Source organism: Myotis yumanensis, unplaced genomic scaffold, assembly GCF_028538775.1.
Source record: "Myotis yumanensis isolate MYYU_CA2020_CCGP unplaced genomic scaffold, mMyoYum1.0.hap1 SCAF_18, whole genome shotgun sequence".
NCBI lineage: Eukaryota > Metazoa > Chordata > Mammalia > Chiroptera > Vespertilionidae > Myotis > Myotis yumanensis.
In genome coordinates this window covers 3,971,490-3,992,965 of record NW_027223769.1, presented here as the reverse complement: position 1 = coordinate 3,992,965, position 21,476 = coordinate 3,971,490, and the positions used below count along the sequence as shown (strand labels likewise).

The window sequence follows — 21,476 nt, the reverse complement described above, 5'->3', positions numbered from 1 at the left end:
TCCAGAGACATGGAAGAGTGCAGATTCTCAGAAAGAAGGTGGGAGGTAATCAACCAAAGACCTTATATGCATAACCCATGGACACAGACAATAGGGTGGTGAAAGCCTGGGGTGGGGAGTGAGAGTGGGCTGGAGGAGGTCAATGGGAGGTAAAGGGGGACATGTGTAATACTTTCAACAATAAAGATTAATATATAAATAAATAATAAAATAAAACCTAAATAAAAGTAATGAAAAATATTGTCAGGTGAGGATTAACAAAAAAAAGTAATCTAGGAATTCACCTATCAATCTACAAAATGTTTATGAAAAAAATTTAATGTTATTAAAATGACATAAAAGAAATCTAACAAATGAGATAAACCATGTTCACGAGTGCAGCAATTAAATAATAGACGTGTCTTCTACCTAAATCAATCTATAAATTTAATGCAAGCCCAAATTCCAGATATATATTTTTAGAAACACAAAAATGAATTCAAAAATGCATGTGGAAGAATTAAGACCCACAAATAGGAAAGAATGGCAAAAGAGAGATTTCCTGTATCAGATAAGATATACTAAAAAGCCACAGTTAAAAAGAGAAAGCAAAGGTGTATGACACATGAACAGACAAACTGATCAAGGGAACAGACTCAAGAGGCCAGAAACAGACACCAGTACATCAAAGAACTTAAGGTATTTCAGAATAAGCATCCTAATCAGAAGGAACAAGATGAATTGTTAAAGGATATAGCATTGGGGCCCTAGCCAGTTTGGCTCAGTGGATAGAGCATCGGCCTGTGGACTGAAGGATCCCGGGTTCAATTCCGGTCAAGGGCACGTACCTCGGTTGTAGGCTCCTGGCCCTGGTCCGAGTGCATGCGGGAGGCAATCAATTGATGTGTCTCTCTCACATTGATATTTCTCTCTATGTGTGTCTCTCCCTCTTCCTTCCACTCTCTCTAAAAATCAATGGAAAAATATCCTCAGGTGAGGATTAAATGTGAGGTTAATGTGCAATTTTCTCCAAGAAGTTAATGTCTTGAAGCAATCAAGGGCCAGTTTTTTCACAGTTAAAGGGGCAGCTTTAGTAATAAAAGACAATCTTAAGGGGGAAAGTTGCCTAACTATGGAAAATATCTTCCTTCATATCCACAGTGGCTTCAAATACCACAATGCTTACTATAAATAATGCTTTGCCATTATGGTATGTGGCAAAGCTGTGAATGCAGGTGAAGAAACTGCAACACATTTTCCTATATTAAAATAACAGACTAATGGAGACTATACCTAGGATCAGATTTTTAATTTTGATGAAAATGGTCTTCATTAGAAGTTAGTATCTCCAGACCAACATCTCCAAGTTAATATCTCCAGACAAGTCCCAGCCTTTAAGATCACAAAGAGACAGCAGGTGTTGCTATGAGCAAATGCCCATGGAAATTTAACTGTGCTAGTATTCTTATTAGAATCATTCATATTTTTATAGTGTTCTGATTACAAAGTTGCATACATTTTGAGCAACCCATCCCTAACTTTATTTTTCCCATTGTGGATGAAAAGGTGCGGGCTATAATAAATCTAACCAATAACCTCACAGGGTGATCTTATTATACATTCCTAACAAGGCAGATGATGGAGGGTAGTCACACTCAGACATATAACTTCTTTAGTGAAAGCTTCATCTTTGCCTTAGCAAGCCCGGTCCATTGTTTCTGTGCATCTAGATTTACACGCCTTTGAAATGCCTCTTTTTCTAGGCCGCTCTTTTCAGACCCCGCAGAAGGTAACCACCCTCAAGAGAGCACATTGTTAACCATCCCATCTCTGCCTGGCTTTCTCCCACCTTCATGTAATCTTCCTTGAGTTACCTCTTTAATTTCAAATGCAAAAAAGAAACTGCAAATTCATTCTAGGAAGCATTTTTCATTCTGTTGAAATCTTGCTTCCAGGTGTATCCTCTGCCTGGCTCAAATGAATGCTAATAAGCTCTTTTAAAAATGTCACAGGCTTGGAAGTTCTTGCACTATAAAGCCTTCTTATTTTGTGTTGCAGAACTTCAGCTGTGGGGCTTTTTTTTGTTTTGTTTTGTTTGTTTTTTCAAGAACTGCCTGTACTCAGAATGCAGCAGGTCCTCTCTCTTCCAACAGCATTCTCATGGGGCCTGGGTTCCCCTGACAGGTAGCCAGTTGCCAGGTGCGGCTTCCCTCGGAGAGCGGAACAACCTCCCAGGGGGCCTGCGAGGCGGTGCTCTGGAGTCGGGGCACCCGAGCCCATGGGCTTCCCCTGTTCTATTCTCCCTCCAGACCCCCAAGACCTCTCAGGAGAAGCAGAGTGAAAAGACCCAAAACTTTGACATGTACAAGCTTGAAGGTCTAGAGCCAGTCGCTAACGCTGAAGAGCTGTTTCCTCATTCTTTCAAGGGAATGGCATTTTAGAGGGGAGGGGTGTTGGAAAAGCAGTTTTTAAAAAAAGGTTGCCGAAACCGGTTTGGCTCAGTGGATAGAGTGTTGGCCTGTGGACTGAAGGGTCCCAGGTTCGATTCCAGTTGAGGGCATGTACCTGGGTTGTGGGCACATCCCCATTAGGGGGTGTGCAGGAGGCAGATGATCGATGTTTCTCTCTCATCGATGTTTCTAACTCTCTATCTCTCTCCCTTCCTCTCTGTAAAAAATCAATAAAATCTATTTTTTTAAAAAAAGGTGATGGGATTAAGAAGTCCTAATTGGCAGTTACAAAATAGGCATGAGACATAAGGTAGAGCATAGGGAATATAGTGCACATAGTTGTGAGAATAAACAAGTGATCTTTTCTGTCAAAGAAGGGAGTTTAGGCAGATATCATTTTAGCTTGTGTGACTTGCAGCTCCCCTGGTGGCCGCCATTTTGAAATGGCAAAGGTCAGCCCCTCCCTTTTTCCTTTAAATTAGCCAATCGCACCAGAATGTGAGCCTAAGCTCTGACCAATCAAGAGTGAGGGACAGGTGAGGTGGGTCAGCAATAAAGCCCGGACCCCAGGCCTTGGTTTGCTCAGTGTGGGCGTTGCCAGACCCTGTGCTGCTCACCCTCCTGCAGGAGTGAAGGTGTTTGCCTTGCTGTTTGGGTCCTCAGTATCCTTTGTGTCCGACCAGGACCCCTGGCTCGGGGGCTCACCTTATTTCTAACATAGTTAATAATACTGTAATAACTGCCCTAACCGGTTTGGCTCAGTGGATAGAGCCTCGGCCTGAGGACTGAAGGGTCCCAGGTTTGATTCCGGTCAAGGGCATGTACCTTGGTTTCGGGTGCATCCCCGGTGGGGGGGGCATGCAAGAGGCAGCTGATGGATGTTTCTCTCATCCATGTTTCTAACTATCCCTCTCCCTTCCTCTCTGTAAAAAATCAATAAAATATATATTTTTTAAAACAAAACAAATAATACTGTAATAACTATTTATGGTGCCAGATGGGCACTTGAATTATCAGAGGGGACACTTTGCAACCTATTTGAATGTCTATCGCTGTGCTGTACACCTGAAATTATTATTTTTAAAGTGTTGAATGTAGACTATAATCGAAAAATAAAATTAAACATAAATAAAATAAAACAAATGTGATGGCATTTTTATTTATTGATTTCAGAGAGGAAGGGAGAGGGAGAGATAGAAACATCAATAATGAGAGAGAATCATTGATCAGCTGTGGAATGGCATTTTTAAATCATGTTTTTGTTTTCTAATTTAAAAATCTGCCTTTGATTCTTGCCTTGTCGTTCTGGACCTGGACTTCATTCCTCTCTGCGTCATCTGTAAAACGGGGCCTTTGCAAAGATTTAATGACACCAAGCATGCAAAGCACAAGTTGTACATTAAGCCCTCTCCACCCCCAAACCCCCGGTCCAAGTTCCTATGATGGGGACGGGGACTGTCCAGGGGATGAGTACTGACCGCGGAGGTAGAGGACACCATGGCTGGAGGGGAAGGCAGAGGCGGCTGTGCCAGCCCCAGGGACAGTAAACACGGCCCCCCAGCCCCGTCTTCCCCTCTGAAGCCTCACCATTGATTGGCCTGACGCCGAAACCGAGGTTTGTAGGCTGCCTCGCGCCGTGCGGTCCGAGCGCGGACTACATTTCCCCGCGTGCACTTCGGTACCCTCCTCCCCCCGCCCCCGGCCCCCGCAGGGTCTGTGAGGCCCCCGTCCTTTTGCTCTCCTTCAGACGTCCGGCTACCGGGTCCCAGGGAGGATCCGAAGCCAAATTTATCTCCCCCGGAGGGTTCCTTCAGCCCCACGAAACTCCCATAGCGGCCCGCGGCTGGCAGCGGGGCTCTGGGGGCCGAGGGACTGGGGCGGGCCCCGAAGCCGCGCAGCGGGAGACTACAACTCCCAGGCGGCACCGCGGCGGCGACAACACGTCACTCAGGCACCGCCCGGCCCGGGGAAGCGGCGCGGGCGGGGCGGGACGGGGGCGGAGGCGGAGGCGGGGGCGGGGGCGGGGGCCAGGGCCGACCCCGAGGCTGGTGCAAAAGATGGGGGCCGCCCGGCCACCCCGCGCGTGAGGAAGCCGAGGGGCGCGCCACCCCGTCCCGGGCGGGGCGGGCGCCCCACGGGCCCCGCCACTCCCGCCCCGCCCGGCAGCTGTGGCCCGGGATGCGGAGCCGGGGGCCGCCGGTGGTGCTGCGCGGGGTGAGAGGCGCCGGGAAGGGGCTGCCTGCTGCCCTCGCCCTCGTCCCCCACCGGCGGGCCCTGAAGGAATTCGGGAGCCGGGCGGCTAGGCCTTCTTAGCGCCTGACGCTTGAGGGGACCGGTGAGCCCGCCGCCTCGCCCCCGCCCCGCCCGGACAGCGGAATCGGAGCGGCTTCTCCCAGCTCCTGCGGAGGGCCCCCGCCATGGCCCCCAGGAGCCCCCCGGCGCCCGCAGGGACGGCCCCCCACCCCGGCCGCCGGGGCCCGCCCTCTGCGTCCCGCGGGCAGCCCGTGTGAGCGGCCTCCGCCGCGCCCGCCCCTGCCCCATGGAGGAAGCGGAGGGGGGCGCGGCGGCCGAGGAGTGGGGCGCCACCCCCGCGGGGCCCATCTGGACCGCGGTGTTCGACTACGAGGCGACGGGCGACGAGGAGCTGACCCTGCGGAGGGGCGACCGCGTCCAGGTGCTGTCCCAGGACTGTGCGGTGTCGGGCGACGAGGGCTGGTGGACCGGGCGGCTCCCCGGCGGCCGCGTGGGCGTCTTCCCCAGCGACTACGTGGCCCCCGCCGCGCCCGCCGCGCCCGCCGGCCTCAGGCTGCCCCGGGAGATCCCCTTCCACGAGCTGCAGCTGGAGGAGATCATCGGCGTCGGGGGCTTCGGCAAGGTCTACCGGGCCCTGTGGCGCGGCGAGGAGGTGGCCGTCAAGGCCGCCAGGCTGGACCCTGAGCGGGACCCGGCAGTGACCGCAGAGCAGGTGCGCCAAGAGGCCCGGCTCTTCGGAGCTCTCCGGCACCCCAACATCATTGCCCTCCGGGGCGCCTGCCTCAGCCCCCCGCACCTCTGCCTGGTGATGGAGTATGCCCGGGGGGGCGCGCTGAGCAGGGTGCTGGCGGGTCGCCAGGTGCCCCCGCATGTACTGGTCAACTGGGCGGTGCAGGTGGCCCGGGGCATGAACTACCTACACAATGAGGCCCCCGTGCCCATCATCCACCGGGACCTCAAGTCCATCAACAGTAAGTGGTGTCATCCCCCAGAACTTGCTTCCATAGGACTTTAGGAGGCCAGGCCGAGGTGGTGGGAAGTGGGAAAACCAGAAAACACTGCCGGGGACAGGCAGGGGCAGCAGTAACCTTCAGGGCCGGCGAGGCAGGCCTTGCCCATTAAGGGAGGACAGGGTGGCTCAGAAAGGCTGAAGGACTGCCTGCCTCCCAGGCTAAGGTCGCCGTCGCTCAATAAATATGTGTCTGTAAACACTGTGACAGACCCTGCATTCCCGGTGTGAACAGGGCAGATGCACCCCTGCCCTCAAGGCACCCCTGCCCACCAGGACACCAGAGCCCCCCAGAGACAGAGAACCTGGCCTAGTGAGGGTCTCTCGGCATTGGCACTACTGACCTTTGGGGAGGGTGATCACAGGGTCGGTCTTGTGTGTGGGAAGTTGTTGAGCAGCATCCTTGGTCTCTACCCACTAGATGCCACTAGGCATTCCTCACCCAACCCCCCCTCCAGTTACGATGAGCAGAAATGTCTCCAGACATTGCCAATTGCCCCCTGAGGGGCAAACTTGCCCCTGTTGGAGAACCACCTCCTGGCGTCCTGCTCTGCCTCTGTCTGGTCCAGCTCGCTGAGGCAAACGAAAAGATGAGGAAGGAGGAAAAGGAATGTGCCTTATGTAAAAGTCCAGGCTGCCAGGCCTGTCACAGGCCCTCAAACGTTGATTGGTTGTTCAATGAGGACGGAGACCTGGTAGAAGGGAAGGTTCCCGGGGACCCACATCTAGATCAAGGAGCTTCTCGTGATGTCAGCAAATATTAACTGAGCACCTCTTATGTAGGAGCAAAGCAGGGACGAAGATGGCCACGATTTCTGCTCTAATAATACCTACAAACTAGAGATTTCATTCATTCCCAGATATTTCAGGAGCACCTGTTGTATGCCAGACCCTGTTGTGGGTCTTAAGGATACAGCAGGGGCAAAATCCTACTCTCCTATCTTCCTCTGCCCCTTCTCACTTCCTTTCATTTCTGCATTTATTTATTCATTCTTTAGTTTGGTATTTACTGGGCTGGATCTTGTGCTAAGCTAGAGGGATCGATGAGAAATGAGACCAGCATGTTCCCTGCACTCACATGAACTGTGAAGGGTTCCCCTTGGCCCTCACATCTCATCTATTTCTGATCCCTGTCAATTCTACATCTTGAAATTTGTTTGAATCCATCCCATTATTTTTTATAAGTTTGTTGCTATGCTCCCACCACCACCTAGAACAGAGGGGTGGGCCTTACCTACCAGGCCTGGCATTCGTACACTCAACAGAGAGCTACCAAGTGTTCAAGGTGTGCCAAGCCCTGTACCAGGACTGGGGGATGAAGGAAGACAGACATAGATGGTCCCTGCCTTTATAGATGCTCATGCTCTACTCCTCTGGAATGCTGGGTAAATGGAGGCAGGACTAGGGCATGCTGCTCTTGAAGGCTAGGGCACCTTCCAGGTTCTTCCTCACCCCTGCTGATTTCACAGCCTGCAGCTGGGTATAAAGACACTGCTCCCACCCCCAAGTTGTGTAGCCAGTGCCACCTGAACAGAGGGTTGGTAAGACTCTAGGCCAGGACTTCCTGCTCTGGCAATGGGCCTGCTCCAAGCCTGAGACAGAGGATACAGGCCTCCACAGCACAGCTTCCCCCAGTCATCCTCCCTTAAGGAGTCCTCATCTGATGTATCACACTCACTGGTTCTTTCAACCAATAATTCTTTTTTTTTTTTTTTTAATACATTTTATTGATTTTTTACAGAGAGGAAGAGAGAGAGATAGAGAGTTAGAAACATCGATCAGCTGCCTCCTGCACATTTCCCACTGGAGATGTGCCCGCAACCCAGGCACATGCCCTTGACCGGAATCGAACCTGGGACCTTTCAGTCCGCAGGCCGACGCTCTATCCACTGAGCCAAACCGGTTTCGGCCAACCAATAATTCTTAAGCAGAATTAAGCATACTAGGCACTGTCCTAAATTTATAAAAATTTGTAAATTTTAAAAAATATTTTCAATTTATTTCAGAGAGGAAGGGAGAGGGAGAAAGAGAAACATCAATGATGAGAGAGAATGATTGATTGACTGCCTCCTGCATGACCCCTACTGGGGATCGAGCCCGCAACCTGTGCATGTGCCCTGACCGTGTTCTCCTGGTTCATAGGTGAATGTTCAACCAGTGATTGATATTTAGATAAAATTTCCAGAGAGTACCGAGCTCCGAAGGAAATAAAGCAGATTAAGGATGGGGCAGAGAGAGCTCTTTAGATCAGCCGGTCAGGGAAGGCGACATTTGAACAGAGACCCGAACCAAAAGGATCCAGCCTTACAAAGATGTGGGCAGAGCAGAGGTCATGAGGAGGGAAAGAGTGTGCCTTGTTAGAGAGACTGCAAGACCCCAGGAGTTGCAAGAGTAGGAGTGAGGCAAAGGTGGAAAGGTAGGCAGAGGCCAGATCCTGCTGACCTTGGGGGCTACAGTGAAGACCTTGGGCATTTTATTCAATGTAGTGGAAGCCATTAGAAGGTTTTAAGCAGGAGAATGACATGATCAGATATATATTTTTTTAAATATATTTTATTGATTTTCCACAGAGAGGAAGGGAGAGAGTTAGAAACATCAATGAGAGAGAAACATCAACCAGCTGCCTCCTGCACACCCCCTACTGGGGATGTGCCCGCAATCCAGGTACATGCTCTTGACCGGAATCGAACCTGGGACCCTTCAGTCCACAGGCCGACGCTCCATCCACTGAGCCAAACCGGTTAGGGCCAGATATATTTTTTAAAGGGAACCGATTTAGGCCCTGCCTGGAAGATGCAAAAATAAAGTGTATGACCATGGGGTTGTTCCCTCTGTCACAGGATCACTCCATAAACAGGAGCAGTGGGGACCCCAGAAGAGAGTATTTCTAGTAGTTGGAGTCACAGGCTAGAGAGTCACGGGAGGCTGCCAGGAGGAGGCGGCATTTGAGTCAGGCTTGTAAAAATTGACAAGATTACCAACTGTGTGACCTTGGGAAATGTACTGATCTCTCTAACCCCTGGTTTCTTCATCTGCCAAATGGACATGAGAGTAGAATTACCTCATTGTTATTTTGACTGGAGAAGTAACTGGGAAGGGTCAAAGATAAAGAAACAATTATGGTGGCATCACACACTAATAGTAATAGCTAACATTCTTAAAGGACCTACTGTTGCTTCAGGCAATAAATCTTTGCTACAACCCTATAAGGTAAACATTATTATTATCATCTCCATATAACAGAGGAGAAATCTTGGTGTTAATAAAAATAAAATTATACAAGGTTATGCAACTAATAAGTGGCAGGCTTTAATTCCAGCCCAGGCTGTACCCTGTACACTTTGGGGCCTCTGTTTGATAGGAGGTAGTAGAATGTCATAAGAGTTAAAAGATTGGGCTTTGATGACACATCTGGGCTTTACCTCACCATTTTTAAGCTGTGTGATCTTGGCCAAGTGACCTCATTGCTCTGAGCCTTGGTTTGCTAGTCAGCACAATGGGTTGCTTGCTAGTTAATTTATGTAAATGAATATAATGAAATGAATACTAATATAAGTGAAATACTTCATGTAATTCTTGGGGTGCTTAGCACTGTGCCTGCCGCATAATAATATTCTGATAAACACCAGCCATGATTATTATTAGTATTGACGGTAGGCAGCAAGTAAGTTGGAACCATTCGGTATGCTTCGGGGATGTATCAGTCAGATTTTGTCACAATACTGTTGTGTAACAAGCCACCCCCAAAACTCAGTGTCTTCAAACTCCTTGTCATTTATTACTGCTCATGCATTAGCAGGCCAGCTGGAGGGCAAATGATTTAGGCTGGGTCAGCTGGAAAGGCTGTGCTTCGAGGATCTCGCATCTGCCTTGGACCAGCAAGGCATGTTCTGCTGATGGCAGAAGTGCAAGAGGGCAGGCCAGCACACGAGGCCTCTTAAGGCCTAGGCTTGGTACCCTCACTTCTGCCTCACTCTACTGGCCAAAGCAAGTCATCTGGCCAACCCAGAGGAAAGCATGGGGACATGCACTCTGCGTCTTTAGTGGAAAGATTTGCGAAGTCATGTGGCAAAGAGTATGACACAGAAAGGAGTAGAATTGGGGCCACGACATGAATGCAGTGACCACAGGGATGACAAAGACAAAGGAAACCTTGTTCATCCCTTTGGCTCATGGTTTGTAGCTTCTACTTCTGGGGAGGTTGGGAATTCAAGGCGAACCAAGGCCTTGGCCATCGACCTTTCACTGAGCTCCCCAGCGTCCAGGTTGGGGCCAAGAAGTACTCCTGGAAGTTGTAGGGATTAGACCGGCCACTTGAGGTGGGGGACAGAAAACAAGTAAAAAAGTCCAGCTGAGGCAAGGCCAGGACATGCAGTCTACAGCCCACCAGGTCTGGGGTGACCCCTTTCTTCCTACCCCACAGTCCTCATTCTGGAGGCCATCGAGAACCACAACCTCGCGGACACGGTGCTCAAGATCACGGACTTCGGCCTTGCCCGAGAGTGGCACAAGACCACCAAAATGAGCGCTGCAGGGACTTACGCCTGGATGGCCCCGGAGGTTATTCGTCTCTCCCTCTTCTCCAAAAGCAGTGACGTCTGGAGGTGCTGATGGGGCTTGGGAGGCCTCTTGGAAATGGGGGGGTGAGCAGGGGTGAGGGCAGAGTGGGAGGGACAGTCTCCCACTGAAGCCAGGTTCTGGGCCTGGGAAAGTGCTGGCCACGTCAGACCAATAGGCGGGTACCAAAGCAGGTCTCTGCTCTGATAGCAAAAGTGGCAGCTGAGGAGGACTTGGAGTGCAGTAAAACAAACACACACAAAACAAAAGCAAAGATGTAGAGATTGGATGTTGTCAGCACGAAAGGCCCTTCAGACACCATCCATTACACAGCCCCAACTTGTCCAACAGGAAGTTGAGACCTTTGGGGACAACCATTCATACATCCATCCATCCAACCAATAGTGCTGGGTGCTAGGGATACAGCAGAAATAAAAACAGACACATTCCCTGCTTGCAGGGATAGTAAACAAGCACACAAGAAGCTGGAAAAAAAGCCGTTTTTAAGAAATTTGTAAAGTAATATAAGTTTATTCACTAGAAAAAGTATTAGATAGCATTATGAGCCAGGAGGTTGATGGAAAAGAACTCTGAGGCTGGAGGACTTCTTGCAGAAGGCTTTTATGAGACGAGATCATTGAGTTGCATCCTGGATGACAAGACAGAGCCAACTATGCAGAGTTTGGGGGAAGAAGCTTCCCAGTCAGAGGGAACAGCTCACACAGAGGAGGTACTGAGATGAAAATAAGATTAGTGGGACCAGAAACAGCTATGAGGGCCTGTGTGGTTGGCTAGAGCAGACAAGGAGGAAAGTGGTAGGAAATGAAGGAAAGAGAGCTGGAGGGCCTCTTGGATGAGGCACCAGCCTCTGTTTTATTCTAAGCATAATGGAACGCCATTAGAGGCATTTATGAATGATGCGATCTGACTCAGCATTGGAAAGGCTGCCTCCAGTTGTAGGGTGGAGAATGGTTTGTAGGGGAGGAGTGGGAGGGGGAGGCCAGTGAGGAGGCTGCTGCCATCACCAACAAGACTTTGTGGTGGCAGCAAAACTCTTTAACTCAGGGCCTGCTGCTGGGAGAGAGCCCCCACTGAGGCTCCAGGTGGAACAAGCAGCAAAGTCATGGCTTTTGGGCAGACAGGATCTCAACTAGAGAGCACAGCCTTCGGGTGACGTCCTGAGACTGTCTTCACATGAGGCATCATTTGTGGTCCCAGGCATTTAGCAGAGCCATGTTTCAGTGGCAAGGAACAGAAACCCCAAATAAAAACAAGGCTGAAGTTTTTGCTGTCATGTAAAGCCAGGACTGATAGTGTTAGAGATCCAAGGTCCTATGTCAGGGTCCCTTAATGGGGGTGTCATTGACATTGGGCAGGATAATTCTTGCTTGTGCGATACTGTCCTGGACTTTTCAGGACAAAGGTATCCATGGTTCGAAGCAGCCAAACATCAGTAGCACTCCCCGGTCGTTGTGACAATCAAACATCCCCACAGGTTTCCAGGGACATAGGAAAGGTGGAGGATCATGCCGCCTTTAATTATAAGCCCCTCTCATGTTCCTCCACCTTGCATGGCCTCCATTCCCAAGTTCACCTCATGGTCCAAAATGGCTGCCTGCGCTCCAGCTTTTATGTCCACATTCCAATCAGTAGAAAGGAGAAATGATTCGCGGGGCACCTCTTCCCTTTAAGGATACTTCCTGGAAGTTAGTTGCACACTACACACCCTGCTACATCCCTCTGGCCAGAACCAATGTCATGTGGGCACAATGAGCTGCAAAGGAAGATGGAAAGATTATTTCAGGCAGCATATGCCCAGCGCAAATTCACCAGTACTGTCACTGAGAAAGAGGGGAGGCTGTCAGCTGCATGAGGGCAGGGGTCGCATCTATCTTGTTCCAGTGCCTGGAACAGTGTCTGGCACACTGGATACTTAGGTACATGTTGAATGGATGCACGTGGGGATATGGGGGACATGTTAGGCACTGCATAAAGCAGCGGTCAAGATCCAGAGGAGCACAGCTGACTGGAGAAGATGGGCACGCAGGCGGTTGTAGCACAGAGGTGCACGCTCTGGTGCTAAGGAGCCATTAGGGACATTGTCGTGAGCATCAGGCAAACCTGAGTCTGAGTGTGGCTCTACTGCTTACTAGCTGTGTGACTGTAGGCAAACAGCTTAACCTTCTGAGCCTACAACTCTGCTCATCAGATAAAATGGGGATCGTACCAAGACTGCCTTCCGAGGCTGTTGTGAGGATTACTGAGTGCCTAGGACAGTGCTAGCCATAAGAAAGTACTTTGTAAATGTTAGATAGTGTCAACTTGTTTTTATGGGTAAGTGCCACAGGTTCTATGGGAGCATAGAGGAGGGACCTCTAACCCAGCTTTGGAGGCTGTGAAATCAAGGAAGGCTTCCTGGGAGAGGGAGCACCTGAGTTGAGACTGAAGGGACAGTTACAAAGGGAAAAGTGTTCTTGACAAAGGGAACAGCCTGTGCAAAGGCCAGAAGTTAGGAAGAACAGGGCTTGTTCAACTCAAGTGTGGCTGCAAGATGAAGCTGAGGTTGATATGGAGGCTGAGAGTGCTTAACAGGTGAGCTGCAGGGGTCACCGAAGGTCACGGCTAAGAAGGGTGGGCACAGGGGACCCACTGAAGGTTTCCAGGCAGGGGCAAGGGAGGAGAGAGCAAAAGCCAGACATCAGAGAGCAATCTCAGCACATCCATTTGCGATCAGGGCAGAGGAGGTCAAATTAGGTGGTCGTGGCCTCTGGCCAGGCTGAATGTCGGGGTGAGGGGGGCGCACCAGGGAACTGGAGGCAGGACTAGGGTATAAGTGAGAATTGGGGTGGATTGTGGCATCACCCCTCCCTCTCCCCCACCTGCAGCTTCGGGGTGCTGCTCTGGGAGCTGCTGACGGGTGAGGTCCCCTACCGTGAAATCGACGCCTTGGCTGTGGCATATGGCGTGGCTATGAACAAGCTGACACTGCCCATCCCCTCCACATGCCCCGAGCCCTTTGCCCGCCTACTGGAGGGTGAGCCAGGGCCCCGTGGAGAGGGAAGGCTCAGCTTGGGTGGCAGGGGCCCGTGGGTCCAGACCTCGCCCATTCACACCCATCCATACCAGTGGGCCCAGGGGTGAGAGAGAAGGGGCTGGACCCATCAGACAGTGACTCCCCCACAGTTGGCTCCATGGCCCCCAGACCCTTACTCTGGCCGGGCCCACAGTTCTTGAGGGCAATCTGTTAGGATTCATTGGCCCTAGGATCCCTCCTGATCCCTGATTCTATCAGCAGTCAGAGATCAGGTCCCTGGGTTTCTCTCCCAGAGTTTCAGAGTGAAAGATTGCCAGGAGTTTGGGTTTGAATTCCTTTCCCTCAGCTCCATGGAAGCTGTCTGTGTACAGCCCCTTAAAGTCCTGCCTTTCACTGAGCAGGCTGATGCCCCAGAGCATGACCACTGACATCTCTACTCCCACCCCAGAGTGCTGGGACCCAGACCCCCACGGGCGGCCAGATTTCAGCAGCATCTTGAAGCAGCTTGAAGTCATAGAACAGTCAGCCCTATTCCAGATGCCACTGGAGTCCTTCCACTCACTGCAGGAAGACTGGAAGCTGGAGATTCAGCACATGTTCAATGATCTCCGAACCAAGGAGAAGGTGAAGGCAAGGGGCAAGGTGGGAGGGATGGACAAGACCCCTGAGTTCTGATGCCTTGGGTGGGGTAGAGTCCCTTCCCGAGCCGGGGCCCAGGGACCCTTTTTTGTCTAAGAAAAGACAGTCTTCTGTTAGTGGATTAAAAAGAAAAAGGCACCCTGCCCTGAAGTGCTTACAAGTGATACTACCTGAAATCGGGGGTTAGTTTTAAATACTACAGCAAAACGAGAGGGAGAGAGAGGAGAGAAGGAAGGGGAAGATTTGCAAAGTACGGACAATTGTTGGGTGATGGGAGCATGGGGACAGACTGTTCTCTCTGCTTTCATGGATGTTTGAAGTTTTCCTAATTGAAGAGTTAAAAAATTAAAGAGGAAAAAAAAGACATTCTTTCTTTGGGCTAACAAAGTCCCCGGCCCTGGCACCCAACTTTTGTGCCCCCAGTTTGCTCACACAGCAGGACACTCCTAGGCAGGGCCCCAGCCAGACCCCTCAGCCCTGGGTTCATCCCAGGGGCAGAGTAGCCAAGCCCTTTCCCCAGCCCCGTCTCCTCTCCAGGAGCTCCGCAGCCGTGAGGAGGAGCTACTGAGGGCGGCCCAGGAGCAGCGCTGCCAAGAGGAGCAGCTGCGACGGCGAGAGCAGGAGCTGGCGCAGCGTGAGATGGACATCGTGGAGCGGGAGCTGCACCTGCTGATGTGCCAGCTGAGCCAGGAAAAGCCCCGTGTCCGCAGACGCAAGGGCAACTTCAGGCGCACCCGCCTTCTCAAGCTGCGGGAAGGTGGCAGCCACATCAGCCTGCCCTCTGGTACTCATCTCTGTCAGCTTGGAGCGTCCCTAGCCCAGAGTTTATTGCTTCCTTTTTTCTTTTCTTTTTAAAATATTTTTTAAATATTTTTTTTATTGATTTCAGAGAGGAAGGGAGAGTGAGAGATAGGAAACATCAATGATGAGAGAGAATCATTGATCGGCTGCCTCCTGCACACCCACTACTGGGGATTGAGCCCACAACCTGGGCATGTGGCCTTGACCAGAATCGAACCCAGGACCCTTCAGTCCACAGGTGCTCTATCCATTGAGCCAAACCAGCTAGGGCTTTTAAAATATATATATTTTTAATGCTAAATACCATACACACACACACACACACACACACACACACACACACAAAACCACCAAAAACTGTACAGCTTAAAGCATTAGTATAATCACCCTACAGCCACCCAGATGCCCTCCATGTGCCCCCTCCAATGCCCTGCAGCCCCCTGAGAGTAACCCGTCTTGACTTTCAGGGCAGTCACTTCCTTACTTTATAGTTTTGTCTCCCAACTATTTGCTTAATATCTTTTACTCTGCCTCGTTTTCCTCCTTGCCAATAATTTGTTGAGGACACATCATTTATCCTGTTCCCACGGTCTAGATTTTGCTGCTTGAATTGCCCAGTTTTCACTTCACAGGTCCCTATGTCTCCTGGATTTCCTATAAATTGGTATTAGGTTAAACCATATGGAATTGCTGATGTTCAGCCATTTTTGACCTACAAACATAGGTTTCACATGGATCTCAAGGCTTAATTAGTTTCAAGTTTAGGTTTGATTTTATTTTTTTTCAAAGACTGCTTCCTGGGTGATGTCAGAAGGCTCATTATGCTGGTTGTCTCTCTGTGATGTTACAGCCACAGCACAGTGCCTGGAACAGCACCCAGCTCACAGAAATGCAAGCCACATGTGTGATTTTAAATTTTCTAATGACTACATTAAGAAAGGGAAAGAGCCTGGCCAGTGTGGCTCAGTGGTTGAGCATCAACCTATGAACCAAGAGGTCACAGTTGGATTCCTGGTCAGGGCACATGCCAGGGTTGCAGGCTCAATCCCCAGTTGGGGCATGCAGGAGGCAGCCAGTCAATGATTCTCTTTCATCATTGATGTTTCTATCTCTCCCTCTCCCTTCCTCTCTGAAATAAAGAAAATTACATGTATAAATATGTGTGTGTGTGTGTATATACATATATATATATATATATATGTATATACACACATACACACACACACATATATGTCTGTATATATGTGTGTGTGTATATATATATATATAAAAGGGAAAGAGAAACAAGTGAAATTTTAATAATATACTTTATTTAGCCCAATATATCTAAAATGTTATGGTTTCACATATAATAAATACAAGAAAGACTTGTTAAAGGAATATACCTTTTTTCCCCATACTAAATCTATGAACTCCAGTATGTATTTTATATTTACAGCACATATCAATCCAAGGGCTGAATTTTCATCAAAAATACTTCACCTGTCGTTAGACTTCATAAAATATTGAAAAAGCAGATTTATACACCCAGGTTGTTCCATACATGCTTCATTGTTTCTAATGACCAAATCTGCATATTTGCCTTTAAAAGTAAATTTAAATTGCAGTTAAATAAATAAAGGTAAAACACTCCAGTTCCTTGGTTGTACAAGCCACATTTCAAGTGCTCAATTGCCACATGTGGCTGATGGCCACCAGAGTGGACACTCAGGCCTAGGTTCTTAGTGAGGGCAGCTGCTCTCAAACCTGAATGTGTATCAGGGGTACCTGGAGCACTTGTCCCTCCACAGTTAGATGTGCCTTACCCTCAAAGCTGCTAATTCAGGGAGGGCCCAGGAACATGCATTTCAAGATGCTTCCACTCAGTGTTGATGCTGCTAGTCTGGGAGCCACACTTGGAGAACCACTGTGATACAAATACAAAACGGTGGCACTGCTTCTCTGCTTCTCGAGGGAACTGCCCTTCTGTGAAGGGAACTGCTCAGGTGACCCGTGGAACCGTTTGCTTAGGGAAGTTTCTGTTTTGCAGGCTTTGAGCACAAGATCACAGTCCAGGCCTCTCCAACCTTGGACAAGCGGAAAGGATCCGATGGGACCAGCCCCCCCGCCAGCCCCAGCATCATCCCCCGGCTGAGGGCCATTCGCTGTGAGTATCTCCCAAGGCCCTGACCAACCCATCAGTCAGCAGACTTCTCTGAACACATTTTTTGCACCAAGCGGGGGATCAGCGGGGAACAAGACAGGCAGGGTCCCCTCCCTCATTCTCATGGGGGAGAAACACAATGAACACATCATCAGCAAGCAGACGGGATCACTGTTTTAGGGATAAGCACTATAAAGGAAACCAGGGAAGGGAATAAAAGAGAAGAGTTGCTGTTTTGTATCAGGAGGGCCTGTTTGAGGCTCTGGGTTTGAGCAGGGACCTAAGTGGTAAGAGCAAGAGAGACGTGCAGAGATCTGAGGAAGAGTGTCCCTGGCAGAGGGAACGGCAAAGGCAGAGTTCCAGAGGTGGGAACAAGCATGGCATGTGTGTTGGCCCAAAAGGCCAACTTGGCTGGAGTAGAACGATCGGGGTGCAGAGCAATAGGTCAAGGGTTCAACAGGGGCCAGATCACGCTGGGCCTTGAGAGCTGGATAAAGAACCTAGATTCCATTTTAAAGGTGACAGGGAGCTCTGGAGGGCTGTGAGCAGGCAGCAATGTGAAAAGACATACCTTTCCCTCTGGCTGCCGTGGGGATGTGGATGGTAAGAGGGCAGGAGTAAGGGCAGGAGACAAGTGAGGTGATGGGGGCTGACCCAGGGTAGGGCCTTGGAGGGAGAGATGGTCACAGTAGGGGCTGCCTGGCAGAGGTGCAGCTGCATGGGTTTGCTGATAAATTGGAGGATATAGGGCTGACTCGACTCTTGTTCTGCCCCATCATTCACCCCCAGCCTTGCCCCACACACTGCCTCCTGCACCCCTCTGTTTGGGCACCAGCTTTGTACCAGGCCTGGAGGTCATTCTCATGGGAGACCAAAGACAAATAACAGCCATGCAGTGGAGTCAGTACTGGTATCAGGGTGCCTTCAAAGTGTGGTAGGAACAGAGAAGACACAGCCTTCTGACTCTCCAGGGAACAAATTACTCCAGAGCTGGAGGCTTGAAGGGCATGCAGTCACCCACGTCAGGGAAGGGACTGAAAAGGCACAGAATTCCAGGTGAAGGAACAGCCTGTGCAAAGGCATGGAGGTGTGGAAGCACCCACCTGGGAACCTGTGGACATGGGGTCCCAACCACAGCACTCACACCCTCTGCCTGCATATCCCGACTCTAGCTCTCCTTCCCTCCCTCCCTCCGCACCAACCACACTGGCCTCCTGCTGTTCTGTGCACATCCCGCGCTGTCCAGGCTCAGGGCCTTGGCATTTGCCGTTCCCTCTGCCTGAAGTGCTCCTCTCCCTTGTATCTTCTTGACTCACTCACCACCTGGTCTTTGCCCAGTTCTCTCCTCCCACGGGAAGCCTTCCCCAGCCACCAGGCCCTGTCCTGCCTCATGTTTCCTGCAGCACTTGCCTCCTGCACAGATGACTTCCCTGTGAGAGTCGTGTTGATCCTCTGAGGCTGGGGTTCGTCTGCGCTGTCCACTTCTGTCTTTTCAGCACCTGCCACAGGTCTTGGCACAGAACAGGTGCTCAGTAAACATTTGAGAATGAGTGGATGGTTGAAGGGTTAGGCTGTGAGGAGTGATGGAAATGAGGCTGAGGAAGTCAGCTGGGAATGACATGAAGGGCCTTGAATGCCGACTGAGGAGTTGGGCTGTCGTCCTGGGCAGTGAGGAGCTGTGGAAGGATTTCGAGCAGAGAAGGGTCATGATTGGAGTTAGAATCCAAGATCCTTTGAGCTTCCAGGTGGAGGATGAATCCCAGGTGGGGACAGTGAAGCTGGGAACCCAGCAGGTCAGACTTTCTAAGATCCAGTAACCAAGTGGCTTTTCTTGGCCCAGTGACTCCTATGGATGGTGGTGGCAGCGGCAGCAGTGGCAGCGGTAGTAGCGGCAGTAGTACCTGGGGCCGCAGCGGGCCCCCAAAGAAGGAAGAACTGGTTGGGGGCAAGAAGAAAGGCCGGACCTGGGGGCCCAGCTCCACCCTGCAGAAGGAGCAGGCTGAAGGAGAAGAGAGGTATTGGTGGCTGGAGCCCACCCCGTGCCCTCCCCCCAGGCCCATGGCCACCAGAAGGCCCACCACCCGCCCCCAACTGTTTCCCCTGCAGGCTGAAGGCCCTGGGGGAAGGAAGCAAACAGTGGTCATCCAGCGCCCCCAACCTGGGCAAGTCCCCCAAACACACCCCCATTGCCCCAGGCTTCGCCAGCCTCAACGAGATGGGTAAGAGGATGAGGGTGCCTTCAAAGGGAAGGGAGAGGACATTCCCTGGGTGAAGGGGACACTGCCAAGACAAAGGGGTTACCATTCCCCAGGGTTTCGGGCAGGGCGGGGATTTCACTGGGCCAGAGGGTAGAAAGCATTCCCAGAAAGGGGACAGAGGCCCCTGGGCTGTGGGCATCACTCCCAGGGGCAGGGGCTTTAGGGGAAACAGAGTAGAAAGCCATGCTTAGAGGACTTGGGGGCTTGCTGTGTGAGGGATCGTGGGGGCAGCCCCTTGCCTCCAAGTCCCCAGGGACGCCTGGAGTCCAGTGCCCGCCCTCTCTGGTTGCAGAGGAGCTCGCGGAGGCAGAGGGAAACAGCAGCGGGCCCCACTCCCCCCACAGCACCCTGGCCTACCTCGAGGTGCCGCTGCCCACCCAGCCCTCCCCTGGGGTGCCGCTGCCCCCCACACCCACCCGACCCGCGCTTGGCGCCCGGCGGAGGCGCTGCGAATTTGCGCTGCTGGGCTGTGCCACGCTGCTGGGCGCGGTGGGCTTGGGCGCTGACGTGGCGGAAGCGCGCGCAGCGGATGGTGAGGAGCAGCGGAGATGGCTCGACAGCCTCTTCTTCCACCGCGCTGGCCGCTTCCCACGGGGCCTCAGCCCACCTGCACGCTCCCCTGGACGCCCCAACGCAGCCTCTGCCGGCCCTGGCCTGGCGCCTTCGGCCACCCTGGTATCGCTGTCTTCCGTGTCCGACTGCAACTCCACGCGCTCACTTCTGCGCTCCGACAGCGACGAGGCTGCGCCAGCCGCACCCTCCCCGACGCCCTCTCCTCTTGCGCCCTCGCCCAACACCAACCCCCTGGTGGATCTGGAGCTGGAGAGTTTCAAGAAGGACCCCCGCCAGTCACTGACGCCCACCCACGTCACAGTCACTGCCACACGCGCTGTGAACCGCGGGCACCGGAGGACCCCCTCGGATGGGGCGCTAGGGCAGCGGGGGGCGCCAGAGCCCACAGGCCCCGGCCCTGGTGAGTGAGGCACCCTGTGCCCCGTGTGCAGAAAACGGCCCTTCTTCCCTGCCCTTCCAAGGTCCGATGTCCCAGCCCAGCTGCCACCCTGAGATGCCGAGGTGGCCGTCTCCTGCCCAGCAGGGGGGGAAGGGCTGTGTCCCCCTGGCCCTCACTGCTAGAGGCATTGTGGGGCCCCAGGTGATTGTGACACAGGATGAAGCAGAGGTGACAAACTCTAATGCCCACAGGGGCCAAGCAGGTGACATTAATGATGGCAATACCTAGAGCTAACACAGAATTATAGCGAACAGTCATGCTGTGCCTTTGTTGAACCTACAAAGAGACCGAAACATAAAGGAGTTGGGTACCTCCTATCAGGCACTGAGCTAGTCTCACCATTGTTATTGGGCCTACTCCTCACCCATGTGGGGAGGCACTGTTAGCCCATCTAGAGATGCTATCCTGCCTCAGGCCTCCGTAGCTCTGAGCTCTCTTTCTGACCTTAGCCCAGTGTAAGAGATCTGGGAAGGATGAGGGCTTTTTCTCCAGCAGGTTTTTTGAAAAAAGTCAGAAATTCCAATTTTCATGTCAATGCTCCTGGCTTTTCAGTACCACCCACGGCTCCACCTCACTCACCTCCTCTGATCCTCTCTTACCAGGCCCTCGAGATCCCCTGGACTTCCCCCACCTGCCTACACCCCAGGCTCTGTTTCCCACCCACCTCCAGCCCCCCGAGTTTCCTGGCCGCCCCACCACCCTGACCTTCACCCCGAGACCCCGGCCTGCTGCCAGCCGCCCCTGCCTGGACCCCCGGAAACTGGTCTCCTTCGGCCGGACACTCAGCATCTCACCTCCCAATAGGCTGGACACTCCAGAGAGCCCCGGGCCCCCCAGCATGCAGCCCACGCTGCTTGACATGGACATGGAGGGGCAGAGCCAGGACGGTACAGTGCCCCTGTGTGGGGCCCGTGGCTCCCGCTGAGGCCTGCCCACTGCCACCCGCTTGGGCAGCCATGAATGTAGCACCCCAGGCCCTGCCCCAGCCCACCAGGCCACAAGGCAGGGGGGAGGCCCTGGGCAGGACACTCTATTTATTGGGGAAGGGGAGTGGGAAGAACACTTAATTTATTCCTTTGTACCCTGTGCTTGCCCTGCAGCATGGGGGGGAAGGTGGGCAGGGATACTCAGGGACAGGGCAATGTGGGGGATTTGGCACAAAATGCAGCATTAAAGGTAACCCCTGCCCCCTGCCATGCTTGCTGTGTATCTTTCCCTAATCCTGGCTCATCCCCTAGGGTTGCCCCCACCCTTGCTTCCTCCTGGGCCCCTCTGGATTTCTGAGGTCCAGAGGGTGAAGCCCAGGCCTGTCCCCTCCCTGGTTCCCACAAGAACATCACA

The 21,476-nt window shown here is 52.1% G+C and overlaps 1 protein-coding gene across 2 annotated transcripts; it reads left to right on the top strand.

The window, feature by feature from the left end:
- The first annotated feature begins 4,426 nt into the window (after positions 1–4,426).
- Positions 4,427–21,329, top strand: MAP3K10 (mitogen-activated protein kinase kinase kinase 10). 2 transcript variants are annotated; one of them, XM_070398479.1, is made up of 10 exons: positions 4,429–5,653; positions 10,115–10,295; positions 13,134–13,282; positions 13,731–13,906; positions 14,459–14,705; positions 16,752–16,868; positions 18,706–18,880; positions 18,972–19,084; positions 19,416–20,096; positions 20,738–21,329. In XM_070398479.1, the coding sequence occupies exons 1-10, from the start codon at positions 4,969–4,971 to the stop codon at positions 21,058–21,060; spliced, it is 2,847 nt and encodes a 948-aa protein (XP_070254580.1). In that variant the 5' UTR covers positions 4,429–4,968; the 3' UTR covers positions 21,061–21,329. The 2 variants fall into 2 exon arrangements, with proteins under 2 accessions (XP_070254581.1, XP_070254580.1); XM_070398480.1 differs by lacking the exon at positions 20,738–21,329 and having other exon boundaries at positions 4,427–5,653; positions 19,468–20,069.
- The last annotated feature ends 147 nt before the right edge of the window (positions 21,330–21,476 follow it).

Coding starts and splice junctions, on each gene's coding strand:
- MAP3K10 (XM_070398479.1), top strand. CDS start 4,969: ATGGAGGAAGCGGAGGGGGGCGCGGCGGCCGAGGAGTGGGGCGCCACC. Junction 5,654..10,114: donor GGACCTCAAGTCCATCAACA/GTAAGTGGTGTC, acceptor CCTACCCCACAG/TCCTCATTCTGGAGGCCATC. Junction 19,085..19,415: donor CGCCAGCCTCAACGAGATGG/GTAAGAGGATGA, acceptor CTCTGGTTGCAG/AGGAGCTCGCGGAGGCAGAG.